The sequence below is a fragment of the Lemur catta genome, chromosome 1 (assembly GCF_020740605.2).
Source record: "Lemur catta isolate mLemCat1 chromosome 1, mLemCat1.pri, whole genome shotgun sequence".
Classification (NCBI taxonomy): domain Eukaryota; kingdom Metazoa; phylum Chordata; class Mammalia; order Primates; family Lemuridae; genus Lemur; species Lemur catta.
The window spans coordinates 82,734,015-82,756,620 of record NC_059128.1 but is presented as its reverse complement, the minus strand read 5'-3'; the positions used below and the strand labels follow the sequence as shown (position 1 = coordinate 82,756,620).

Below are 22,606 nucleotides of genomic sequence, written 5' to 3'. Positions count from 1 at the left end.
AATATTTTAATCTCAAATGAGTGTTGTTGTAACAAATGTTTACAGAAAAAGAATATTCTTCCAAATTGAGATTTAAGTGAGGGGAATAGCCAGGAAACTGAATGGTCTAAGAAATATTTTGATTAGCATAAAACAAATTACACGTTTTCTACTAAGTAAATTTTTCAATGAAATTTTACTGTTATGTGAATCCAAGAAAAGTAAATTGTGTTCATGAATCAAAATACTTGCTTAAAATACCTCATTGAATATTTATGGACTCCTAAAAGGGCAATCTAAATATAATTTACTATTACTCATTTCTTTCCTAGCAGAATTGTAATCTTATACCTCTGTCAATCTATGAGGAGGTAGAAATTCATGATTTTTAGTGTTCTTAACCACCAGAAAGCAGAAAATGATTGTTATAGTTATTTAGTTCCCTGTTTTTCATAGATGTCGGCCCAGATGGCCTATGCTATAATGCAACAAACAACCCTGAAATCTTAGTGGCATAAACACAGTAAAGGTTTCTTTATTTATTTTTATTTAGTTTTTGCTCATGTCATATTCTGATGTGGGTTGAGTGGTCTTCTCCATCTTGTAGCCATGGTACCCAGACTGAGATTTGCACAGATAGAACAGGATAAAGGTGAGATGAAAGAGACACACTGGCTTTTGACTGCTTCTTCCTCTCATATTTCATTGGCTAGCATGAGTCACCTGGCCCTGGCCTAACTGCAAAGGAGGCTGGAAAATAGAAAATATGAGTGTTGAGCTCTAAGTGTCTCTACCACTCCCTCCAAGAATTGTGACTATGTAAGTCAATGACAGGATGCATACTTATTATACTAGATGTGACCTGAATTTGCTTCACACAGAATAGGCAACTCACCAAATCCCCAAAGTATAACTGTTTTCCCAAATAAGGGCAACACAGACGTCTCTTTCCTATTATGTATACTTAAACTGTGGTCACTTTTCAGAAAACATGTAATGCCAAATTCATGAGGCTGGTACACTTCTGGGCTAAAAGCCAGGTTTCTGCCAAATTTATTTTCTCATTCTTAAATCTCGGGTTGCATTGTAATCTACCTTAAAGCTCAAGGCAACATGGAGTTTTATGGGTTTATCCTTATTAAAATGTGATTTCCTGTTTCCAAGAAAGCATCTGAAGAATGAATAGATGGATTATGGGGAAATAAATTAGATACAATCTACAAATTAGATTTCCCCTGTTAGCAAAATTTGAAGACCCACAGGGTGACGCAAGATGTGGTATAGAAAAGTCTTTGAAAGAGTCAGGACAATTAACAGACTCTAAATCCTTCCCACAATTGCGCTTGCTTTCCTGTAGCCTTCAATTGTTTCTCCCTCCACTTCTTTCCAAGCTGTAGTTTACACATTTCAATTTCAATCTCTCTGCCTCTCACACACACATTCACACATCATACACTATCCACACGTAGTTCTCTGACTGCCCTGTTTCACCATTCTCCTCTTGCCTTTCTTCCCTTTGTGCACGCTTTCTTACTGTTCTTTCCCCATCTGCTTCTTCCACTCTTTATGTTGGTTCTCTCCACCTTCAGTGTCTCTTTTTCTGTCATTCTTTATTTTTTCTGTTTTCATCACTCTCTCCACATTAATTAGTGTAAGTCTATAATAAACAGACTCCCAAGCACCTCCTCAGGACAAGATGCAAAATGAAGCATGTAGAATTATAAAAATTTTCTAGATGTATTATCAAGGTACTTTTGATCCTTTTTTTCCTACCCCCTGTTTATTGTCTTCTTTATTCACCTTTGTCCTAATGAAGTATCAATAGATTTCAGGTTTTCCTCTGGAGACTAGAAAAAGACTTCCTTGAGTCATGGGAATCAAAACCAGATATTTTGATTAAATCCTTTAGTTTAAATTGATGTATGGTATCAGCTTTGTGCACATTTGAAAATGCCCTGCCTAGCTTTGGAAAGGTGTAATAGATGAGACAGATATGTGAGGCACACCCTTTCCATACTCTATCTGTGCTAAGTGTATCTTTTAGCCTTTGACTTCTGGGCAACTGTGGGTATGGCATTATTTTTGCTGCTAGTTACTCTGTGGTTTTTCTTTTGAGACTTGCCAAACTACTTTATCTAGCACCAAGCTTCAGTTTTCTGTTCTTGTATCACAAGTTCACATCTTCCAAGTGTCTAAAGACCCGATTTTCCCACTCCTATCCCTAAAGAAGTCCCCACTGGGGACTCCAAATTGGGAACATGTAGGGTCAAAACTGAGATGGTTTGGACATCAGATGTCTCTTGTAAGTCACTTCGCCTCTCTACTTTTGCATCTATACCCAAGGACAGTGTTTTACTGGTGGCCTCCTTAGGCATTGCATAAGTTTATCTCTTTCATTCATTCATGCACTCACCCATTCATTCATTCAGAAAATGTATATTTAACACAATGCCAAAAGATTTGCTACTCCTGGGAATACAGTGGTCAGTAAGTCATACCCAGGCATTGCATTCATAGAACATATATACCAGGGAGAAAAAAACACTTGAACTAGGGCTTATCTCCAAAGGAGCCTTCAAGAAGGTAAAGGTCCTAAAATTCTTAGGCCCTAAACATGATGTTTATACCTGGCACTGTGCTAATTAATTGCACACATCATCTTATTAAATCCTTACAGATCTTGAAGGAAGAGATTATTGTTAGTGCCAATTTATCAATAAGGAATCTGAGACCCAGATAAATTGAATAACTTTCCCAATGTCATATGGCTACTAAGTGGAGGAGTCAGAATATGAACACTGGATTGCTAGCAAACCTATTCTACAAAGGACAAAAAACTCCAGGTTCTAAACTATAAGCAGAAAAACTGGATTGGAGAGTTAGAGAAATTTAGCACAACAGCTTAGCTCCTGGTCAGGGTAAGAAATAAATTTTAAAAATATTTTAAACCTAAAGGTGCAAAACTAATTACCAGAGATCAAGTCCACTCAGGATTAGGATGATGTCATCATATTTTTAAAAAGTAGCAAAGTTCTCAGTGATTTTCAATGTCAGGATCCCTGATAAGAATTTATAGGAGAGTTGGCCAAACATAGAGACACATACATATAAGAGAGTTGGGTTTAGGTAGGTAAATCCATTTATTTGAAAAGTTCTCATATAAATATTTTTATACATTTCAAACTCAGAAAAAATGATATGTAATCTGTTGAATTTTATAAGAAAAGATATATAACTTGATCTAATATTTTAACAAATATAAAAGTAAATTGTGCCTTGATTTTCATGTTAAAGTCTTATGGGAATTGAAAAGCTTTTACAAATAAGTAACTGGAAATATTTGTCAATTATTATTATATAAACTAGACATTCTTATGCCTTGGGGAAAGCCCCGGATGTAAATTGTCCAAATGCGTTTAAGAAGCTTTTGCATATTGTTACTGACTGGACTGAGATCTGTTTTTTGCAATTCATGACAAGTTTACATATTTTGTATGACTGTTAATACTGAATTCTTAACCAGGGAAAGGTTGACTCTTTATTCAGGAATCCTTGTGTATTTTGTGGTTCTTTCTAAAGAATAGCATGTGTGTAATTAAAATACAGAAAAAATAAGCTTTTCTTTTTGGTTAAAAAACAAAAAACAACTTGCTTAGCATCTTGTGACTTTTTTTTTAACTTACCAGATAGCTTTCCCATTCCCCTGGACAGGAGCACAGCTCAACAGCACAGCTAACGCATGAGACACGGATTCCATGTAGACATGTGAAGCATAATTTCCCTCCTCACTGCCGTGCTGACATGGCCATTATGGTGGTAATGAGGGGTGGCTGAGGCTTGATGGTTGAAGAATAATGAGGTTTTAGAAAATAGGAAGGTGATACTCTTCTTTCTAAGAAAAAAATAAATATTCGTCACAATCATCAGGAAAACAGTACTGGGCAATCTCCTACATTCCAAGAAGCTCTTGGCTAGAGAAATTCTTGAACAGCAATAGTGATGTCTTATTCAATGGATAATTTGGTCTTGTGGAAGAGTTGAAGGGCATATAATTAAGAAATATTGCTAATAATAATACACATAAAGAAATGAAGTCAACTTCTCTGGAAAATCATAGGAAACTGGGCACTGAGTTCCATTTTTATGATAAACTATGTATTTCCACTTTGACATAAATACTTTAGTTTGAGAAGTCTATCAAGTTGGTAATTAGACAACAATTCAGTTCACTAAATTTAGAATGCTGAGAAAGGTCAAGAATAAGATCTTGTAGCTTTTGTTCAGTATGGGCCTAGGGTATTTATTTCTGTGTGATTGTAATATGGATGAATTGCTATCCACTTTCATGTCTTTTTTCTTTAGAGGGGCAAACACATGTGACCAGCTAGTTTGATTGTATTTATACTCTGTTGTTGACATGATTTTTTTTCCTAGTTGCGCTATTTCTCATTAAAGATGACTTTGTGCTCTAAACATGTATTCAGTAAATGACTGTGTGAGAAATAGTGCTATTTTCCCTAAACCGTCTCCTCATCAGTTGTCAAACCAACTGTTTACTGCCTCTTTCTCTTCTCTAATACAACCAGCAACAGGAGGAAGAGAGTTTTGCCCTAGTCCTTATTATGCCTTATGGCTAGGATCTATTTTTGATTGCATCCATTGTCCTTTAATGCCCCCACCCTTTGTCAGTGTTCTCAAATCTATGTGCCTCCCATTAGACGACTTAGGCCAATGTAAGCCCCTCACTGTGGCTTGGCTGTTTGGTCTTCTAACCCCCTTTATCATTACTATCATAGAAATATACCCACTTTTCCCCCTTCATCTTAGATCTGCTCTAATACCCATCTCACTCCTAACCTCTCTCTTGAAACCATGTGAAATGTTTTTGTGTCCATCTGTTCAACAAATCTTTATTAAGATTCTATTATGTAGATAGTATAACTGGTTATGAGAATACAGAGGTGAATACAGTACTCCCTTCAAAGGAAACTGTTCACCCTTTTTGGAAAAAGGTAGAAAAGAAATTCGGAAGCTCGTGTTTTACGCTAACAAGGCTAAGAAAGGGAAGCTGAGCATATCTGATGATTTAAAAAATGTAGTTTGGCTTTGTTCCTGCCATTTTGTTTTGACTGGGTCCTGTATTTAGTGCTTACATCACTGGGACCACACTATTTGAGAAAGGCTGAATTGGAGCTTGGCCTCCAAGAACCCAGCAGAACCCCTTGGCCTTGCTGCCTGTTCCTGTCTAGAACCACACCCTTGGTATGAGGCCAGAAGTGGATAAGCCTTGGGGCCAGGGAGGAGGGAGCCAACATGTTCAAGGCTGTATTTGCCTCCATGTCAGTCTTTGCTTGCGACAATAAAAATGATCAAATGAGCCTGTTTTTTATATTTCTATTGGCAGGGATTGTGTATCATGTTGTTTTTGCCCAAAGCACATTTTTTTTTTTCTTTAAGTGGCCAAGTTTGAAGCCTGAGAAATTGAGGCTTGAGTCAAGAAACTGGAATAAACTTTAAAGGTTGCTGTAAACCTGTTATTCTAATGTAGGTTTTGCTGGTGATACCCAACTCAAAAGTTCCACAATTCAGGTACAAAATTATTGGTCAAGAAGAAAAGATACTGAATGCTGGGAATTTACAAAAAGTCTCCTCATCCACATTGCAGTTGTCTAAACAACTTGAGCCAGTTTAAATCAGTTTTAATTTACTTTTTAGTATCAGTGATAGGCAGTAATGGAGCTAACCAGAATTCAGCCACTTCCCTTAGTAAGGTTATTTGTCTTATCCAAATCCTCCTGTCAGTACTCTCTAATTTAGCAGTGGATGTCTGGGAAGCTGCCAGTGAGTGCCCAAGTGGGGAATCTTTAGGCAGTACTTTTGTTATACTGGGGAAAGGCAGATGGACGTTGGAAAAGCAGTCCTGCATTCCTTTCAGGATTTTGTTTTTTCTTTTTTAGTGGAAGATTTGTTAAAGTTAGTAATCTGGTTGGTCTGGAGTGATGAGCCTGCCTGCTATTCCCTATGTCTAAGAGGTTTAATTTTTTTAATCATTCTTTTTTTTTTTTTTTTAGAGGCAGGGTCTCAATATGTTGCCCAGGCTGGTCTCAAACTCCTGGTCTCAAACAATCCTCCCACCTTGACATCCTGAAATGCTGGGATTACAGGCATGAGCGATGTGCCTGGCCCTATATCTAAGAGTTTGAAATGGAAAACATAGCATCCTAGGAAAGAGGGGAACCCATGTAAGAAGCATCTTTAAGTTCAGAAGGCAGCTTAGAGAGTAGGTGGAGTCAGCATAATACAGAGGTTCTCTAGGCTCATCTGATTGCCTTTACCTTTAACCAACGAGGAAGATATGCTCCCCTTTTTATTTTCCGAATGCTACATTTTATGTTCCAACTGCCCTTTGGCTTCTGATTAAATAAATGTATTTTGATTGTTTTTGAGAGAGAGAAACTTGTAGGTACTAATCTCACCCCTGATTCTGGTTTGAACCCGGATTGGATCTACCCACAGCCTCCTTTTTCATACCTTCCCTCTCTCTTTTTCTTACTCTCTGCCCTCTCTCTTTCCTTCTCTCCCTCTTTTCTGTTCACTTTCATGTCTTTGTACTCATTACTTCTAAAAATTTAACCTCACCTGTTTGCAATGGAAATGTATATTAATCTAATAATTATGTTTTGTGACAGGGTCCGTAAAAGATTATTTCTGGTTTCGTTTTTTTATCTAGAGAACCCCCATCCTGAATGTATATTTTCTGATTGAAATAATGGAACGAATTGATTCATTGATGTGGAATGGCCTGCCCTTGGTTTGGAATGGGCTTGGAATTAAAGAAACTAGAAACATCTTCTGGCCAGTTTTGGGCAAGTTATATGGTGCCTTTGAGAGTCCCCAGAACTCTGAATCTAATCAAGATAAGAAGCATGGAACAGCTGAAAGGAATCACACGCATTCTCAGACACATGTGGCAAACCAGGCCCAGGTTTCTCTGGGGTAGAATAAAGTGAGGCCTCTGAAATCCCGATTATGAGCTCAGGAAGATGATTAACTTTTGTTGTGAATTGAGAAGTATGCCGTCTTAACCTGCGTGAAAGTTCACATTCAGTTAAAAGATGAAATAAGAGAAACTTTTAGGAGAGTCCCTGCTTTATGGTTTAGAAAATTATTTGTTCTGAATTAGAAGTAAAGATAAGCAATTTTTTTTAAAGGAAAAACTATCTCAGGTCCCTTGAGGTTTCTATGCTTGTTTGGCTAGTACAGAAAGCTACGTTTCAAAATATCTGATGGATTTCCATCTTTGTTCCTCCCAATTGATTGTTCTAGCACAACCCCATGCATGCAACGCCATGCTATCGAAGAGAGAAGGAAACGTACTGTATAGTAGAAGCTGGTGTTAAAATAGTACTATGGGATTCTAAAGAGAGTTTGGGGAGAGTCATAAAGAGGTTTGTTTTATTTTCCAGGCGTTGTTGTCTGTGAGGCACCTAACAACAAGTTAGATAAATTCGTGGGAGTCCTCTCGTGGAAGGACAGCAAGCACCCCCTCAACAATGAGAAGATAATCCTGAGAGGCTGCGTCCTGAGGAACACCAGCTGGTGTTTTGGAATGGTTATTTTTGCAGGTACAGCTTGTGTGGCACGGGGCCAGATCTATGTGAAGAAGCCCTTCCTGCAATATGCAACGGCGCAATCTAAGGTTCTCAAGTTCCAATGAGCACAGTGCCTTTTTGCCACACAAAGCACTGCTCTGGAGTTGCCTTCAGAGTGCAGGACACCAGGGGAAGACACCATTGCTCTGAAAATAGTCCGGGGTGGCCCCACTGTATGAGAAACCATTGACAGCTTGAACTTATTTTTAAGGATGCTGGGGCCTTCATGGCACAGATTACACAGTGGGTGGTGGATACCTATTGCTTAATTTCTCTTTATTTACCCCGTGCCAATCATCTCTGTCATGTTATGTATTAATCAACCTGCCTTTAAAGCGGATAAGAGTATGAAAGCAAACCCCTCTCTGTGCTGTTAATTTTGTAGTTTGTGAAGGTCAAGCAGCCCTTTTGGAAAAGCCTTCTGGAAGATCTTGCAATCATTTCTGTTTATATCCCGTAGCTGCTTCTACTGTTTGTAAACAGGAGAGAGGGTTCTGGAAAGACTGTGCATGATGGGGGTGAGGTGCCTCCCACTCCTCTTGCCTGCCATATTTTCTTTCTCTGCTTTATCTCTGTAGGTCCAGGTGGCTTTCTCTTACTAAGGAAGCTGACAGTAGCACCGTTTCGTAAAGCCACTCAAATTGTACCATTGCTTCCATTGCCAGCCCTTGATTTTAAAAATCCTGTTTATTGTGACACCAAATTAATATGTATTTTGGGCACATTGACTATATGTGCAATCAAAATCAGAATTTTTTCCTTAGCTGACTTTCCTCAATAACAACAAAATGTTCATTAAAGACTGAAAAGAGTTCCGAACCTAGAAAAGTCGTCCCAATTCTTAAATGCTCTCAGCTGTGGGTGTTAGCGAGGCTCTTGCTGCTTGGGGCATTGCCATTGCAAGGACTTGGGAAATCCCTAGAAATGAGGCAGAATAAGTACTTTTATCTGGGGATGAGTCTGGTTTCATGATTCTCTCATCAGACGCTTTCCTTTTTCAGTCAGGAAAATAAACTTATGATTATATATTTCCTTATTTGCATCTTCTTTGGACACAGAAAGAGAACTAGGCTTGTCTGTAAACCTCCCTTTACCTTCCTGCTTAAAGATGGGGAAACTTCTTGAGGGTCTTCTGATGGGAAATACCCTCTTGATTTGCTCCTGGTCATCATAGAAATGGGGGTGCCTCGTCCTAGGGATGGGCTGTAGCCCAACATTTTGTTTGCATTTGTAAGATCTTGTTTGCAATGACTAATTCAGGACTGCAGTTCAGCTACAGCATGTCATGCTAGGACAGCTGTTGTGAGCCCGTGAGGAGCCAAGTTCTCCTTCGTAAGGTTGTCTCTCTGGGAAAATTCTCTTACGTACAAGGAAGTGGGGTGGTGAGTTGAGCAGGTCACCCTCCAAGGGAGTGTAACAGTTCATGGAATTTGGATCAGGCAGATCTGGGTTCAGATTTGTTTACCAGCTGTAGGACTATAAGCCTTGGTTACTTAAACTTCCTAAGCTTTAGTTTCTGCTGCTGTAACTTGGGGATAATAACGAGTACATTAGAGTCATTGTAAAGGCTCAGTGAGATAATGCACATGGAGGAGAATGTTTAACACATGTTATTTTACTTCCTTTTCTTGCTTCTTCCTCCTTTCAAATTCAATTCAGAGCACACTGCCTGCTCCGTAGGCTGAGGGTTGAGGGAGATTTTCTGCTCTCTGGAACTTGGCCGTGGGGAAAGGGAAACACCCTCTTCTTTTGTACTATAGCCTGGACGTTCACTGGCAGGGGACCTTTATCAGGAGGATATTTTGTAAAGCAGAGCATACCCGCCTTGACTTTAGTCTGGCCACAAATGTTAATAGAAAGCTTAACTAGAATAATGGCCAGCAGAAGAATTAGTGATCGGTTTCATCAGTGTCAGAGTTGAACAGATGAGTGTCTTAGACTGCTGAGTCTTGAGTCATTTGGTGGGAGAACTAGTTACAGATGAGCACCTAGATCTTATGAAAAATATCCCAAATGAATTATTAACTATTCTGGCTGTATTATTACTCTAGTTATACCTACCACTAAGAATTGTGCAAGGAATATATTTAATAATTGACACAGATATGGCTTATTTTACAAACCTATAATTTATGAAGGTCTAATATACATTAACAGCGAGGTCTGGTAAATGACTTCTTTTCTGCTCAAGAGAAGAGATGAAATCTTGTTTCTGAGAGCAAGAATCTCATTCACTTACAGAGTCTATAGCAGTCGGCACCCTCTTGGTGCACAGTAGGTTTCTGTGCTGGATGTCTTCCATTTGCTCCAGGTCTCCCCTCAACCTTTCCACCCCCTCGCTCTACCCCTGGAGTCTTACTTGTTTGGTTTATTCTATCTGATAGGTTTCCTTGAATTTTGGCTTTTGGTGGGGCCCTGTCTTGGGGGTTCCTGGGGAGAGATCAAAAGGAGAAAGAAGATTAAGGTCAAGGTATTCACTCCCCCAGGCTACATTCCTGTGTGGTCACTTCAGGCTGGCTGGATCCCTCATTATGAGGCTGCAAACTCTACACACCTATTTCTCTTAGGATCCAGTAACCACTCCCTCCCCTCATCCCTTTTGGCTTAGGTAGAGAAGCAGCTTGATTGCTTCTGCTAATTGCACTGACCTTTTGCTTCCCCTGTAACCCCACCCACAGTTTTATAAAGAGTTTCTTTATAAATAAACCCTCCTCCAATTATGTTTGTTCAATGTGTCATTTGTTTCCTGGTAGGACCTTGAATGAGCACAGTCTTAAATATATATTGGTTGACTATATATTCAGATAGTTTTAAAAATAGTAGTTAAGAACAAGAACTTTAGAGTTAGATTGAGGTTCAGATTCTGGCTCTGACATTTACTAGATGAGAATCTCAGGCAAGTTCAACTCTTTAAGCCTCATTTTTATTATTAGTGAATTGAGGATAATAGTACCTAATGCATTAGCTTGTTATAAGCATTAGCTGATATAATAGATTAAAAGCACATATGCAGGCCGGGCGTGGTGGCTCATGCCTGTAATCCTAGCACTCTGGGAGACCGAGGTGGGTGGATCGCTTGAGGTCAGGAGTTTGAGACCAGCCTGAGCAAGAGTGAGACCCTGTCTCTACCAAAAATAGAAAGAAATGATTTGGACAGCTAAAAATCTATATAGAAAAAATTAGCCGGGCATGGTGGCGCATGCCTGTAGTCCCAGCTACTCGGGAGGCTGAGGTAGTAGGATCGCTTAAGCCCAGGAGTTTGAGGTTGCTGTGAGCTAGGCTGATGCCACAGCACTCACTCTAGCCCGGGCGACAAAGCGAGACTCTGTCTCAAAAAAAAAAAAAAAAAAAAGCACATATGCACATTGCCTAAAACATAGCAGATGTTCAATAAATTAATTTACTAAAAATTAATTAAGTGGCTACTATATGCTTGGCATTTGCTACTTATTGGTGATTAAGAATATGAACAAGAACAAATGCAGTACTTTCATTCATGTGGTTCTCAGCATGGTAGGATGCTAGGAGAGAGAGAGAGAGTCAGAGACAGAGACAGAGAGAGAGAGAAAGAGAGAGAGAGACACCAATGTCAAACCAGACGGCATATGCTGAGCCAAAGTCCTGTGGTAGGAGTGAGGAGAGTGAGGTCACAAAAGAAGGCTAGTGTGGGGCATGGAGAGCACAGAGGATGGAGATATATCTGTGACTGGAGACATGAATAGGGGCTGGACCATGCAGGTGGACCTTGTGGTCTGTATCCAGAATTTTGGTCTTTAGCCTAAGAGCTTGGGGAGGCCATTGAGAGTTTTTAAATAGGTGGAGTATGTATGTGTTAAATTTGAAAGGTTCACTCTTGCCTGTGGTGTTTATAATGTTTGTAAATGGACAGCAGGTTCTGGAAGGAGTGCATGATTGGGGTAGGGGAGGAGGAAAATAGTCCTGGGGGCACAGTGGATGCAGGGAGACAAAATTATTAGGCATTCACAGTTGAGAGATGATGGCACTTTGGATTAGGGTGGGGATTATGAAAACAGAGAGAAATGCCGAAAATTTTTAGGAAGTTGAATTGACAAGCTTTGATGACCAGATTTGAGGATGAGGATGAGAGAGGTATCCACTATGACTCTTAGGTTTCTCCCAACCTTCACAACTGGATGGATGGCAGCGCCATTTGCTGAGACAAGAATTTTGGAGGAAGATCACAACCTAGACTGGACAAGGGCCATTTGAGGGACATTAGAAAGATCCAGGTGGAGATATCATGTAGGCAACTAAATACATAGATTTAAATATTGGATTTAGAGCTCAGAGGAGCAGTATGAGGTGGATATATACATTTGGTCTCTGACCATTAAAGCTAGTGGTCTTAAAGCTATGGTCTTCGGTGACATTGCCCAGGGAAGGTGGATTGAGTCAAAAGAGAAGGTGAGCTATGTCTGAGTCTAAGGAATTGCAATATTTAATGGCTGGATAGAGGGGTAAGCATTACGGAAGACAGAGAAGGGACTACCAAAGAGGTAGGAGGAAAAGCAGGAGAACATTGTAACACAGAAGCCAATGAAAGAGTGTGTTTCAAAAGGATGGAATAGTCAACAGTGTCAATGGCTGCTGAGAGGCTAAGAAGGCATGGAGGATATTAATGATAACACCCAGTCTGTTCTGGTGTAGTGACTGGTCCAGAAACTAGGTTGAGTAATGAGTGAGAGATGAGGAAACAGGGGCGTTGAATATAGAAAATTCTTTAAAGATCTTGGACTATGAGGGGAAGTAGAGATGTGTATATAAACATGTGTGGATATATTTTATTTATTTACTTACTTACTTACTTATTTATTTATTTATTTATTTATTTATTTATTTATTTATTTATTTATTTATTTAGAGACAGAGTCTCTCTCTGTTGCCCAGGCTAGAGTGAGTGCCGTGGCGTCAGCCTAGCTCACAGCAACCTCAAACTCCTGGGCTTAAGCAATCCTTCTGCCTCAGCCTCCCGAGTAGCTGGGACTACAGGCATGCACCACCATGCCCAGCTAATTTTTTCTATATATATATATTTTTTTAGTTGGACAGATAATTTCTTTCTATTTTTAGTAGAGACAGGGTCTCACTCTTGCTCAGTGCTAGTTTCGAACTCCTGACGTTGAGCGATCCACCCACCTCGGCCTCCCAGAGTGCTAGGATTACAAGCGTGAGCCACCGCGCCCGGCCAATATGTGGATATATTTAAGCAATTACTTAACAACTCCTAAAGTGGATTGTTTGTTAGTATGTGTGTATTTGTATGTCTAAGAGATGTAAATTTTAGCATCAAACTGGTCTGTGAATATTTCAGTTTTTACCAATCACATACTTTATTTGGTCTTTGTGATCTTACTATAAAAGAAATATTTTCCACACTCAATGTCCATATGATTTTAATAAACAATTCTGAGAAAATGTGGGTGGTCTTTACACAGCAGTAGCTAGGAACAGGACTCTGGGGGACAGTTCACAACTCAAGACAATGAATTGTTACAGGTCCCCCAATCTTTGCTTCTATTTGTCTTTTAAGTAAAGGAAAGTCTTCTAAGGTTGTGCATATCCCTCCCTGACCTCTAGAGGGGTATATGATTTCACATGTGCCTCTTTTTTCTCCTTTCATTTCCTCTTTACTGCTATATTATGTGGCCACATGGATTGATGATCATGGGAAGACTATGTGGAAAGGGAACACTGGAGAAATTAGTTTTAATTAAAACTTGATTGCTTCTATTTAGCATTTTCTTGGTCTACAAGTAATTTCCTTAGCAATGTATTTTTATATTCTGCTTTGTTAATCATTTAATAACTTACTTCTAAAGCAGTTATAATATTCTTAGAATTCCTTGAACAAGCACTGTTATATCATGCGATAATGTGTTACCTGAAATAAATTTAACACACGATTAAAGACAATTCTTGCCCTTAAAAAAGTACATATTATTTATATAATATGCAATACACAGTAAACGTTTAAATTACTTGCTAATGTGTTTTTTGGAGTTATTCTAGCGTCTTCATTAAAGGGACCACAGATCTTTTTGGGAAACAGATCTATAATTGGATTTCTTAAGGCATAATAGGTCACCCATTTTTGACCTTGGTGTTCGGAATTGTTTATGTACAATTTTGTCTTTGTAAAGAGAAAATATGAAACATATTTTTTCTTTCAGAAACATTTGATATGAGTAGAAATTGATAATACTAATACATAATCTAATAATTTCAAAGTTGTTATTTACTTTTTTTTTTGCAGGTCCTGACACTAAACTAATGCAGAACAGCGGTAAGACAAAGTTTAAAAGGACAAGCATTGACAGACTGATGAATACTCTAGTGTTGTGGGTAAGTATGAAATTAGGCAATATCACTAGTCATTGGTATCTTAATATATTTCTCGTATTTTGCTGGGAATTCTTTCGGAAGCCTACATTCTCCTTGCGGAGTTTGTGTTTGAGGATTTTGCTCTAGGGCTCAGTTACACTGCCCTTTGCTTTCTAGATTATGGTGATTTCCCAACCAGTGGTGAGATTATCATGAGAGGTAGGTTAGTGTTTGTGGAGATCTTCACCATCTTACAAAGTCCCCATAGTCCAAGGATTGTTTTTTCAAAAACAAAACATAGTTTTTAGTGGTTATCACGTTCACCTGATAAAACATAGTTTTATAGGCAGTTTTGTGTTTTTGTTGTCTTACCTTTGTTGAAGTCCTCTCTATACAGCTTATGGATAGGGTTTGCTTCATGTGTGTGTGACTTATATAGCCACACAGGGCCATGATCAGAAGAGCCTGGTAGTTGGTTTATGAATCTGCTTTTGCTGTCTAGAAATTCTTAGTAATTTTTGAACAAGGGGTCCTACATTTTTACTTTGCACTGAACCCTGAAAATTATGTAGCTGGCTCTACTCACAAATCCTCTGAGGCCCAAGTCACAAGTCTCCTCCTTCATAGAGGCTTCTAAATCTCCTAAGCCCATGGTTATCTTTCCGCTACAATTTTTTTTCACTTTTGAATTTTTTTGAAATGATCTTCTCTACCACCGTTACCAAAAACATTCAGGTATTCCTCCCATTCCATCCTTTTGTCAGTTCATCTTGTGTTACCTCATACTGTTGATCTGATTGCTGTCTGGTTCTTTGCGTAATATTCCTTTGTCTCTGCGTGTAGGTGGTAAGTTTGAAGACAGTGACTTTAAATATAAGGACTGTGACTTTGAACCATGTTTCCCCATGCACCTCATCACAGAATCACAATCATAAAGAAGCTCAATATACATTTGCTTAACTAATATGTAATAGTTGGACTCAGAATAAGGAAAGAAGGAAAATAACACTTGCTGGGCACAGAATATTGGCCAGGCTCTGTGTTTTACTTTCCATACCACCTGCAGGCCTAGGCTTTCCTCCGCTATACCAGTCCCTTTGGTACAGAGTCCATGAGGCCAAGGGGATATGCCCATAAAGAGCTTGTGCCATTCCTAGAGTTCCTAGTGTAAGTACCCCTGGTCCCACTCCCAGGGCTGGCGTGGCGATTGTATGTCTACCCACCACAGAGTAAAGTTACTGATTGTTAAGCAGGGACTGGCCCAGCTTTTTATATTTGAGGATAGGATAATCCATTGGGGACTTAGAAGTCAAATCCATCCTTAAATTAGGACATATAATGCCATATCACCAATTTTAATGCTCTTAAAGTAATTCAGTTCAATTAATTTGTAGTGTCAGACATTAAGAGCAAAGAGGATACTATCATATGGGTGCTGAATTGGTAAGATTTGGGGGATTCAGAGTTCTACTTTGCTCTAATACATGGTTTTCTAATATACTTTAAGTCAGGCTTTTCCTGTCTTTGTTTTCTTATGTGCCTGTTTTATTCAAGAGAGAATAAAGAAGAAAGAAGTCTTAGAACTTCTGAATATTCTTTCTTGGAAGAAAAAGGAAATAGAGGGAAACGTATTCCTGTTCTCTAGCCCCATTCCTCCCTCAACAATGGCTGGTCTCAGAGTGTGACACTTAACAGAACAATGTCGCCATAACATCTTGGTCAACTCAGGTCTTACCATTCACTGAGTTTGTGACCTTCCTTTCCAAGGCTGGGATTATGGACTCATGACAGGTTGACCTTGTTGTCTGTCTAGTTGTTACACCTACAAAATATGTGTTTTTCTAATGCTCAGACTAATAACAATCTAAGGGTCTGCTAACAGTTTTCAGGTTGCTTCCCACTTTTTTTTTAATCTCAAAAAGAAAGTATATATGTCATAAACTGCTTCAATTAATCCTTATATTTCTTGCTGACCTCAAATAAGGAATTTGCAGCCATATCTATAGCCACGAGACTGAGCTAGTCTGAAACAGTTATCACTGATCTTTTCTTCCTTTTGCTTTTATGCCTTAGGTGACCATATAGCCTATCATCCAAACATTATACCTTCAAGGATGACAAGAAAATTATTAATATTATACCTGGACAATAGTTGTAAACTGAGGCTGTCTAGGACAAATCAGGGCATATGGTTTTCTTTAATTAAGCCACTTAAATATGTGTACTTAACACAAATTGAGGATGTGAAGTTAGCTGTGTGACCATAGACAAGTTATATCATCTTTTCATGTTTCTGTTTCATTGTGTTTTGTTTTTAATCTGTAAAGTAGGGGTAATAATTGCTCTTGTCTCAGAAAGGCCATGGGAGAATTAAGTGAGAAAATATATGTAAAATATTTAGCTAAGTTCCCAAAATAGAAATGTTAAATTTTATTCACATGATTAATGGTAAGAAGAGGTTTGCATAACTTGCTTTTCAAATGACAATTTCTTGGAGTTAGAAGTGTAATTAGATCATGTTGATATAACTAGTTTTGGGTTCAAGTTAACCTTAACCAGACTTCAATTCTTATTTCAGATTTTTGGGTTTCTGGTATGTTTGGGAATTATTCTTGCAATAGGAAATTCAATCTGGGAGAATAAAGTTGGAGACCAATTCAGAACTTTCCTCTTTTGGAATGAAGGAGAGAAGAACTTTGTGTTCTCAGGATTCTTAACATTCTGGTCATATATTATTATTCTCAATACAGTTGTACCCATCTCATTATATGTAAGGTAAGATGAGAGTTTATACTTTTGTTTGTTTTAAAATTACAACAAGTGAGATAGCTGTCTTGTTCTGACTGCTTATGATCTGCTACATCTGTTATAAATGAGGCAACTAAGCTGTTTAATCTGTTTAACTTTTATGTTTTCAAATTACGATAAATGCATTTGATTTTCTTCTTGATTTGATTCAGTTTCTTAGAAATGTTTTTCTTTGGATGGCTGGGTGCAGTGGCTCACGCCTATAATCCTAGCACTTTGGGAGGGCAAGGCAGGAGGATCCCTTGAGCTCAGGAGTTCGAGACCAGCCTGAGCAAGAGCGAGACCCCATCTCTACTAAAAATAAAAAAATTAGCCAGATGTCATGGCACGTGCCTGTAGTCCTAGCTACTTGGGTGTCTGAGGCAGGAGGACCACTTGAACCCAGGAGTGTGAGGTTGCAGTGAGCTATGATGACACCACTGGACTCTACCTGGGGCGACCAAGTGAGACTCTGTTTCAAAAAAAAAAAAAAAGAAATGTTTTTATTTGGAATATATAAACTACAATATAATCTCATGCAACCTGATCAATTAGAATTGGGTTGATTTTGGGTAAGAAAAGGAAGAACATTTGGAGAGATCTACAGAGATGGTGCCTCTGTGCCAACTAGTCTGGCTCTGGATACCTGGATTCAGGTCTTATTCTACCACTTACTAGCTCCATAACCTTGGGCAAGATACTTCTTCACCTTCTAGTGCCTTAGTGCCCTCATTTTAAAAATGGAGAAAAGAATAGTTCTAATTCATAGGATTGTATGAGGAGTGAATAAATACCTATAAAGCTCTTAGAAGAATACCTGGCACTTAGTAAAAGCTTAGTGAATATTAGTTCATTTGTTTATAGTTATTACTACTACTAATATTATTAGTAACTATAAATAAGTACATAAAGAAGTTGAAATATAGTAGGTGATACTTGTCCATTCTTAGATAAGAAGTATTATTCATAATTTCCACTACAACTTGATCTGTCATTTCTAAATTTGAGCCCACAATCTAGAGCTAAAGTGGTCTCTTTTTCTGTCTCTCTCTACACACATATACACCTCTATTTATATACATTATATATGTATGTATGTGTATGTGTATGTGTGTGTGTTTGGTAAGGTTTAGAAGTTGGTCATAGGGTCTGTATCTGAGACATTCTTGATCCTAATCTTACCAAGACTGAACCAGACAGTCCCTAAGACACTGGAGCCAAGATGAGACTTGGTTGTTTGACACGTCTCATCAGCAGCACTTTGACAATACACAAAATCACCAGCTCTAAATCCCCACTAATTTTTATGGGCCTCTTTTTCTCTTTTTCCAAAAACCTAGCTATGATGAAGCAAGGGATGTTTAATGCACAAAATCCACCCTTGTTTTGGCTAGCAGTCAGGAAACTGAAATGTCAAGTTGTGGGAAATTGAGTTGAAGTAGTGGCATGTGGCCACAGCACCACAAATTGCTCTGGGCCCTCTGGAGCCGTGATCAGAGTGGGTTCTATTTAAACTGTATCCTACTGGCTCATCTTTGCTTCTGAGGCCCTCTCATGCTTGTGTGCAATTACAAAGTCTGTAGTGAATCCTGCTGTTTTCCAGAAGAGCTATGGTCAGCTTTTATAGCTTTCCTTTTATGTCCTAAATGAAAAATAAATGTGCATAGTGGCTTACCATCTGCACATGTGCAGTTCCGGATGTCCTCATGAAGGAAGTATATGCTGCATACATTCTTTCTTTGAAGTGTATTGGAATTTTCATTTAATGATTTGAAAGATTCATTTTTGTTAGAGACCAAATCTAGATTCCCAGGTTAGCAATAGCATCCCTTTTACTACTAATGTGCAGTGGAAAACAGAAAACCTATTTGTAATAGTCCAAACCCAGTTTCTGGTATTGGCACTGCCACTAATAGCTGCGTGACCTTGGAGAAAGTACTTGACTTCTCTGTGCCTTAATGTGCCTGTCAAATATGTGCTGCTCTATAAAATGAGGGGATTAAAAGAATTGATTTTTGAGTTCCTTTCTGCTCCAAATAATACCATCTTACCTTTAGATAGCATTTTATATGTGTGTGTGTATATATGTATCGGTGTGTCTGTGTGTGTGTTTGATATCAGCACTAAACTACTTGTTCATAATTTTTAAAATTCCTGATGTTCTATAATATACCATAAAATATGATGCCTTGGAAAATTCTATGGGTGTCTTTCTTTTAGCATTTTATATGAAGTAATTTTACACACTTTATCTCACTTATGTTTCCCAACAATGTTATGAAGTAGTTATTGCTGAACTTCTTTCACAAATGAGATGATTTGCTCAGGATCATGGAGCTAATTAGGGGCAGAACCAAGGTCCAAACCCAAATCTTCTGAGAGTTGGCCCGATGTTTTTCCTCTGTCCCTAAGCTGTGTATAATTTATTACTCAGTGAAGAAGTCAAGGGGAAAAAAAAGAGGCTCGAGTTCTGTAGTTGTTGTTAAGACATAGTATTGATGAAGATAAATGCAGGCTTTTCTCTTGCCAAATAAGGACAGTGATTCTGACCTTAACTCAAGGGAAAAAGCATTCCAAGGAATTTCACGTTGCTCAGTTTTAAAGACTGAGACATAGAAAAAAAGAACTCTCAGTTATTTCTGTTTGGAGTGATGAAGGCCTTCTACAAAAGCTTCCATTAGGTTTCTGGATAGGTATGAAGAATAAATTAGTGCCATATATCACTTGAGGATAGACGTGCAGAATTTACTTTGAATGGTTGACAATTCCAGGTGAGCAAAGGACATTTATTTTGGTAGGATATTTCCATACTGTCAATTTGTTTATCTGTTTTGTTAAGATGTGCCCAGTTACAGTTTTTTTTTTTTTTAAATACATCATCTTAAGAAATGTAGCCATTGTTCTCCCAAGGAATTAGCTTTTGAATGTTCTTTCCAAAGCAATAGGAATTCATTTCCATGTTGCTTGTTTTGCCTCAGAATGGGTGGAATCGGAATTGCAAGCCGTGCTCTCTGAGCCATCAGGCAGAAAACACCAAGCGGTCTGATTATGCTAACTCTGAACATTTGTCTCCTTTTCTCTGCTATTATAAAAGAAAGGGCTGAATGTTCCACTGGGACTTTTCTAAATTCTCTTTTCCCAAACAAAAAGAATATCCATCTTCTCTATACACTATTTTAAGCTCTAGGAATTTGAATGAATTTAGACTCCTTCCACTGGCTTGTACTATAACATGGAAGAATCAAATTCTGTTCCATTCATTTTGCTTTGTGTTTACAGGGAGTTGCTAGACTCTCAAATAAATGAAAGCTTCAAGTGATTAACCTCATAATGCCATTCTTAAGGCCAGGTCTGCACTGGCTTTATCAAATTCCTAAATCCTAATCTTGGCTCTGTGGCTAATTATTTGTGTAACCTTGAGTTAGTCACTTAACCTAAGTCTTAATGTCCTTATTGGTGAAATTAGGGTCAAGAGGGCTGAAATTCATGCATTCAACAGTGACTGACTGCCTCTGATGGGCAAGATACTGCCCTTGGCCCATTATAAGTGCTAATGCTTTTTGAGTGAAAGGAATAAAGAAAACCAAAGCTGAATCAGACCAGCTAGGAAGGAACGTACAAAGATGTATGAGGGGATACGGAAGAGTAAACCATACATGAAATATATAAATACATGCAGAGTATGACTTATTTATGTTTATACCATATGACTCTACATAGTCATAGTGTGATTTTAGTTTGGGAGGAAAAAAAAGTGCTATCATTCAAATAGTTAGAAAATGAACTGGCACCATACCACTTTTGGGGTGGGAAATATAGATATGTCATGTACTTTTAGAACTTGGAGCATAGAATTTAATATTCAGACAGAACTTGGGTGTCATCTAGTCCACCTTTCTCAATTTACAGATGAGAAAACCAAGGCTTAATTTCCACTAAGATCAGAAATAAGCTATGAATCCCTGCTACTATCACTGCTATTCTCTACTGTTCTGGATAACCTTGTTAATGTGCAAAGACATGAAACTGAAACTGAAATAAATCTGTTTGAAAGGAAGAACGCAGACAATGATGTGGTTATAAATCTAGAAAATCCACAAAAATAATCTGTAAAACTCTTAGTAAGATAATTTAGTTAAGTGTATGATTGGGTAATATTTAAAAAAATTAAAACCTTTCCTTTAGGCCAAAACCAGTTTAAAAATGTATCCCATCAGTAAAAAGATACATAGTCAGCCCTTCCTATCTGTGTATATATAGAATCAACCAATTGCAGATCGAAAATATTTGGGAAAAAAAAGATGATTGTGTCTGTACTGAACATGTGCAGACTTTTTTCTCGTCATCATCCCCTAAACCTGTGATCACCGACCCCGCAGGCTGCTGCCCAGCACTGGTCTGCTGCACACCAGGAACTGGGCCACAGAGCAAGAAGCCAGCGACAGGCCCCCCCTGCACTCACAGCCACTCCCCATAGCCCGCATCACCACCTGAGCCCCATCCCCGTCAGATCAGCGGTGGCATCAGACCCTCATAGGAGGGCGAACCCCACTGCAAACTGTACATGTGAGGCATCCAGGTTGCGCACTCCCCATGAGAATCTAACACTTTCCCCCCAATACAGTACAGCTATTTACATAGCATTTGCATTGTATTAGGTATTATAAGTAATCTGGAGATGATTTAAGGTATACGGAAGGATATGGGTATATTATAGGCAAATATTATGCTGTTTTATGTAAGGGACTTGAGCATTCTCAGATTTCGGTATCCAAGGGGTGTCCCAGAACCAGTCCCCCACAGAGATCAAGGGATGACTGTAATAGCCAGGAAGAAAGATTTCTTCAAGCTACAGTGTGGACCTAGGTGAAAAATAAAGCAAAACAAACAAAAAAAACCACACTAAAATTCTTTACTGATAGAGGTACTTTTAAAAATTGAATTCCTGAAAAGATTGAACCTCTTTGAAGTTGTATTTAAATTTATAAAATATTAGTTCTTTTCAAAAATTAAGAGTTTAACATAGACCTAATGAAAATACTAAATAAATTTTATAGGAAGGCTAATACATTGATTCCAATGTTTAATTAGGTGAATGCATTAATCCTATCAGGAAGAATAAGTAAGTGAGTGATTACAATAATAGGATTACAGCTAAGAAATTTTGAAAAGGAAGAGAATAAAGGTGCTTTTATCTCTTCTAGATATTGCCAGGTTTTTCGAAAGCTACAATAATAAAAACAAGAGATGCATTAAGTGACATATCAATGAACAAAACTGAAACCTGTAAATCAGATTCCAGTGAGTAAAATAATTTATATGCAACACAGGAAGAATCCCAGCTTAATTGGGAAAGGATTCATTGTTCAACAAATGGTGATAAAAACACTTCCTGTTTGAAAAAAATTGAAGTTAGCTCCTCATATGTACATCATACTTCCAAAAATTCCAATTTGGATAAGGAATTAAATGTGGAAAAAAAATAAAAACTAGAAGAAAAATATACGTGTCAATCTTGGCATAGGGAAGGCCTATCCAAAACAGAAGCTATAAACAGAAACTATAAACTATAAAACTACCAAAACACAAACTATAATGTAAACTCTTGATAAATTTGATCAATTTGCAAAGACACAAATTCTTCCTGTCAAAAAACTGGTAACAAAATTGAAAGACAATCAGCCATGCCAGTGGTGTGCACGTGTAGCTCCAGCTACTCAGGAGACTAAGGTGGGAGGAGTGCTTGAGCCTAGGAGTTTGAGGTCAACGTGGACAACATAGCAAGACCCTGTATTTGAAATGAAAAAAACACAAAAAAATTAAAAGACAAATGATAAATTGAGTAA

The 22,606-nt window shown here is 38.2% G+C and overlaps 1 protein-coding gene across 6 annotated transcripts in view; it reads left to right on the top strand.

The window, feature by feature from the left end:
- ATP8B4 (ATPase phospholipid transporting 8B4 (putative)) overlaps window positions 1–22,606 on the top strand; it is a 216,460-nt gene that overhangs the window by 107,720 nt on the left and 86,134 nt on the right. For 5 of the 6 annotated variants that reach the window (XM_045528911.1, XM_045528900.1, XM_045528909.1 and 2 more), the window contains 3 exons: window positions 7,446–7,604; window positions 13,906–13,994; window positions 16,552–16,748. In XM_045528911.1, the coding sequence (XP_045384867.1) occupies window positions 7,446–7,604; window positions 13,906–13,994; window positions 16,552–16,748 (445 nt within the window). The remainder of the gene's footprint in view (window positions 1–7,445; window positions 7,605–13,905; window positions 13,995–16,551; window positions 16,749–22,606) is intronic. The other variant, XM_045528919.1, reaches the window with a different exon arrangement.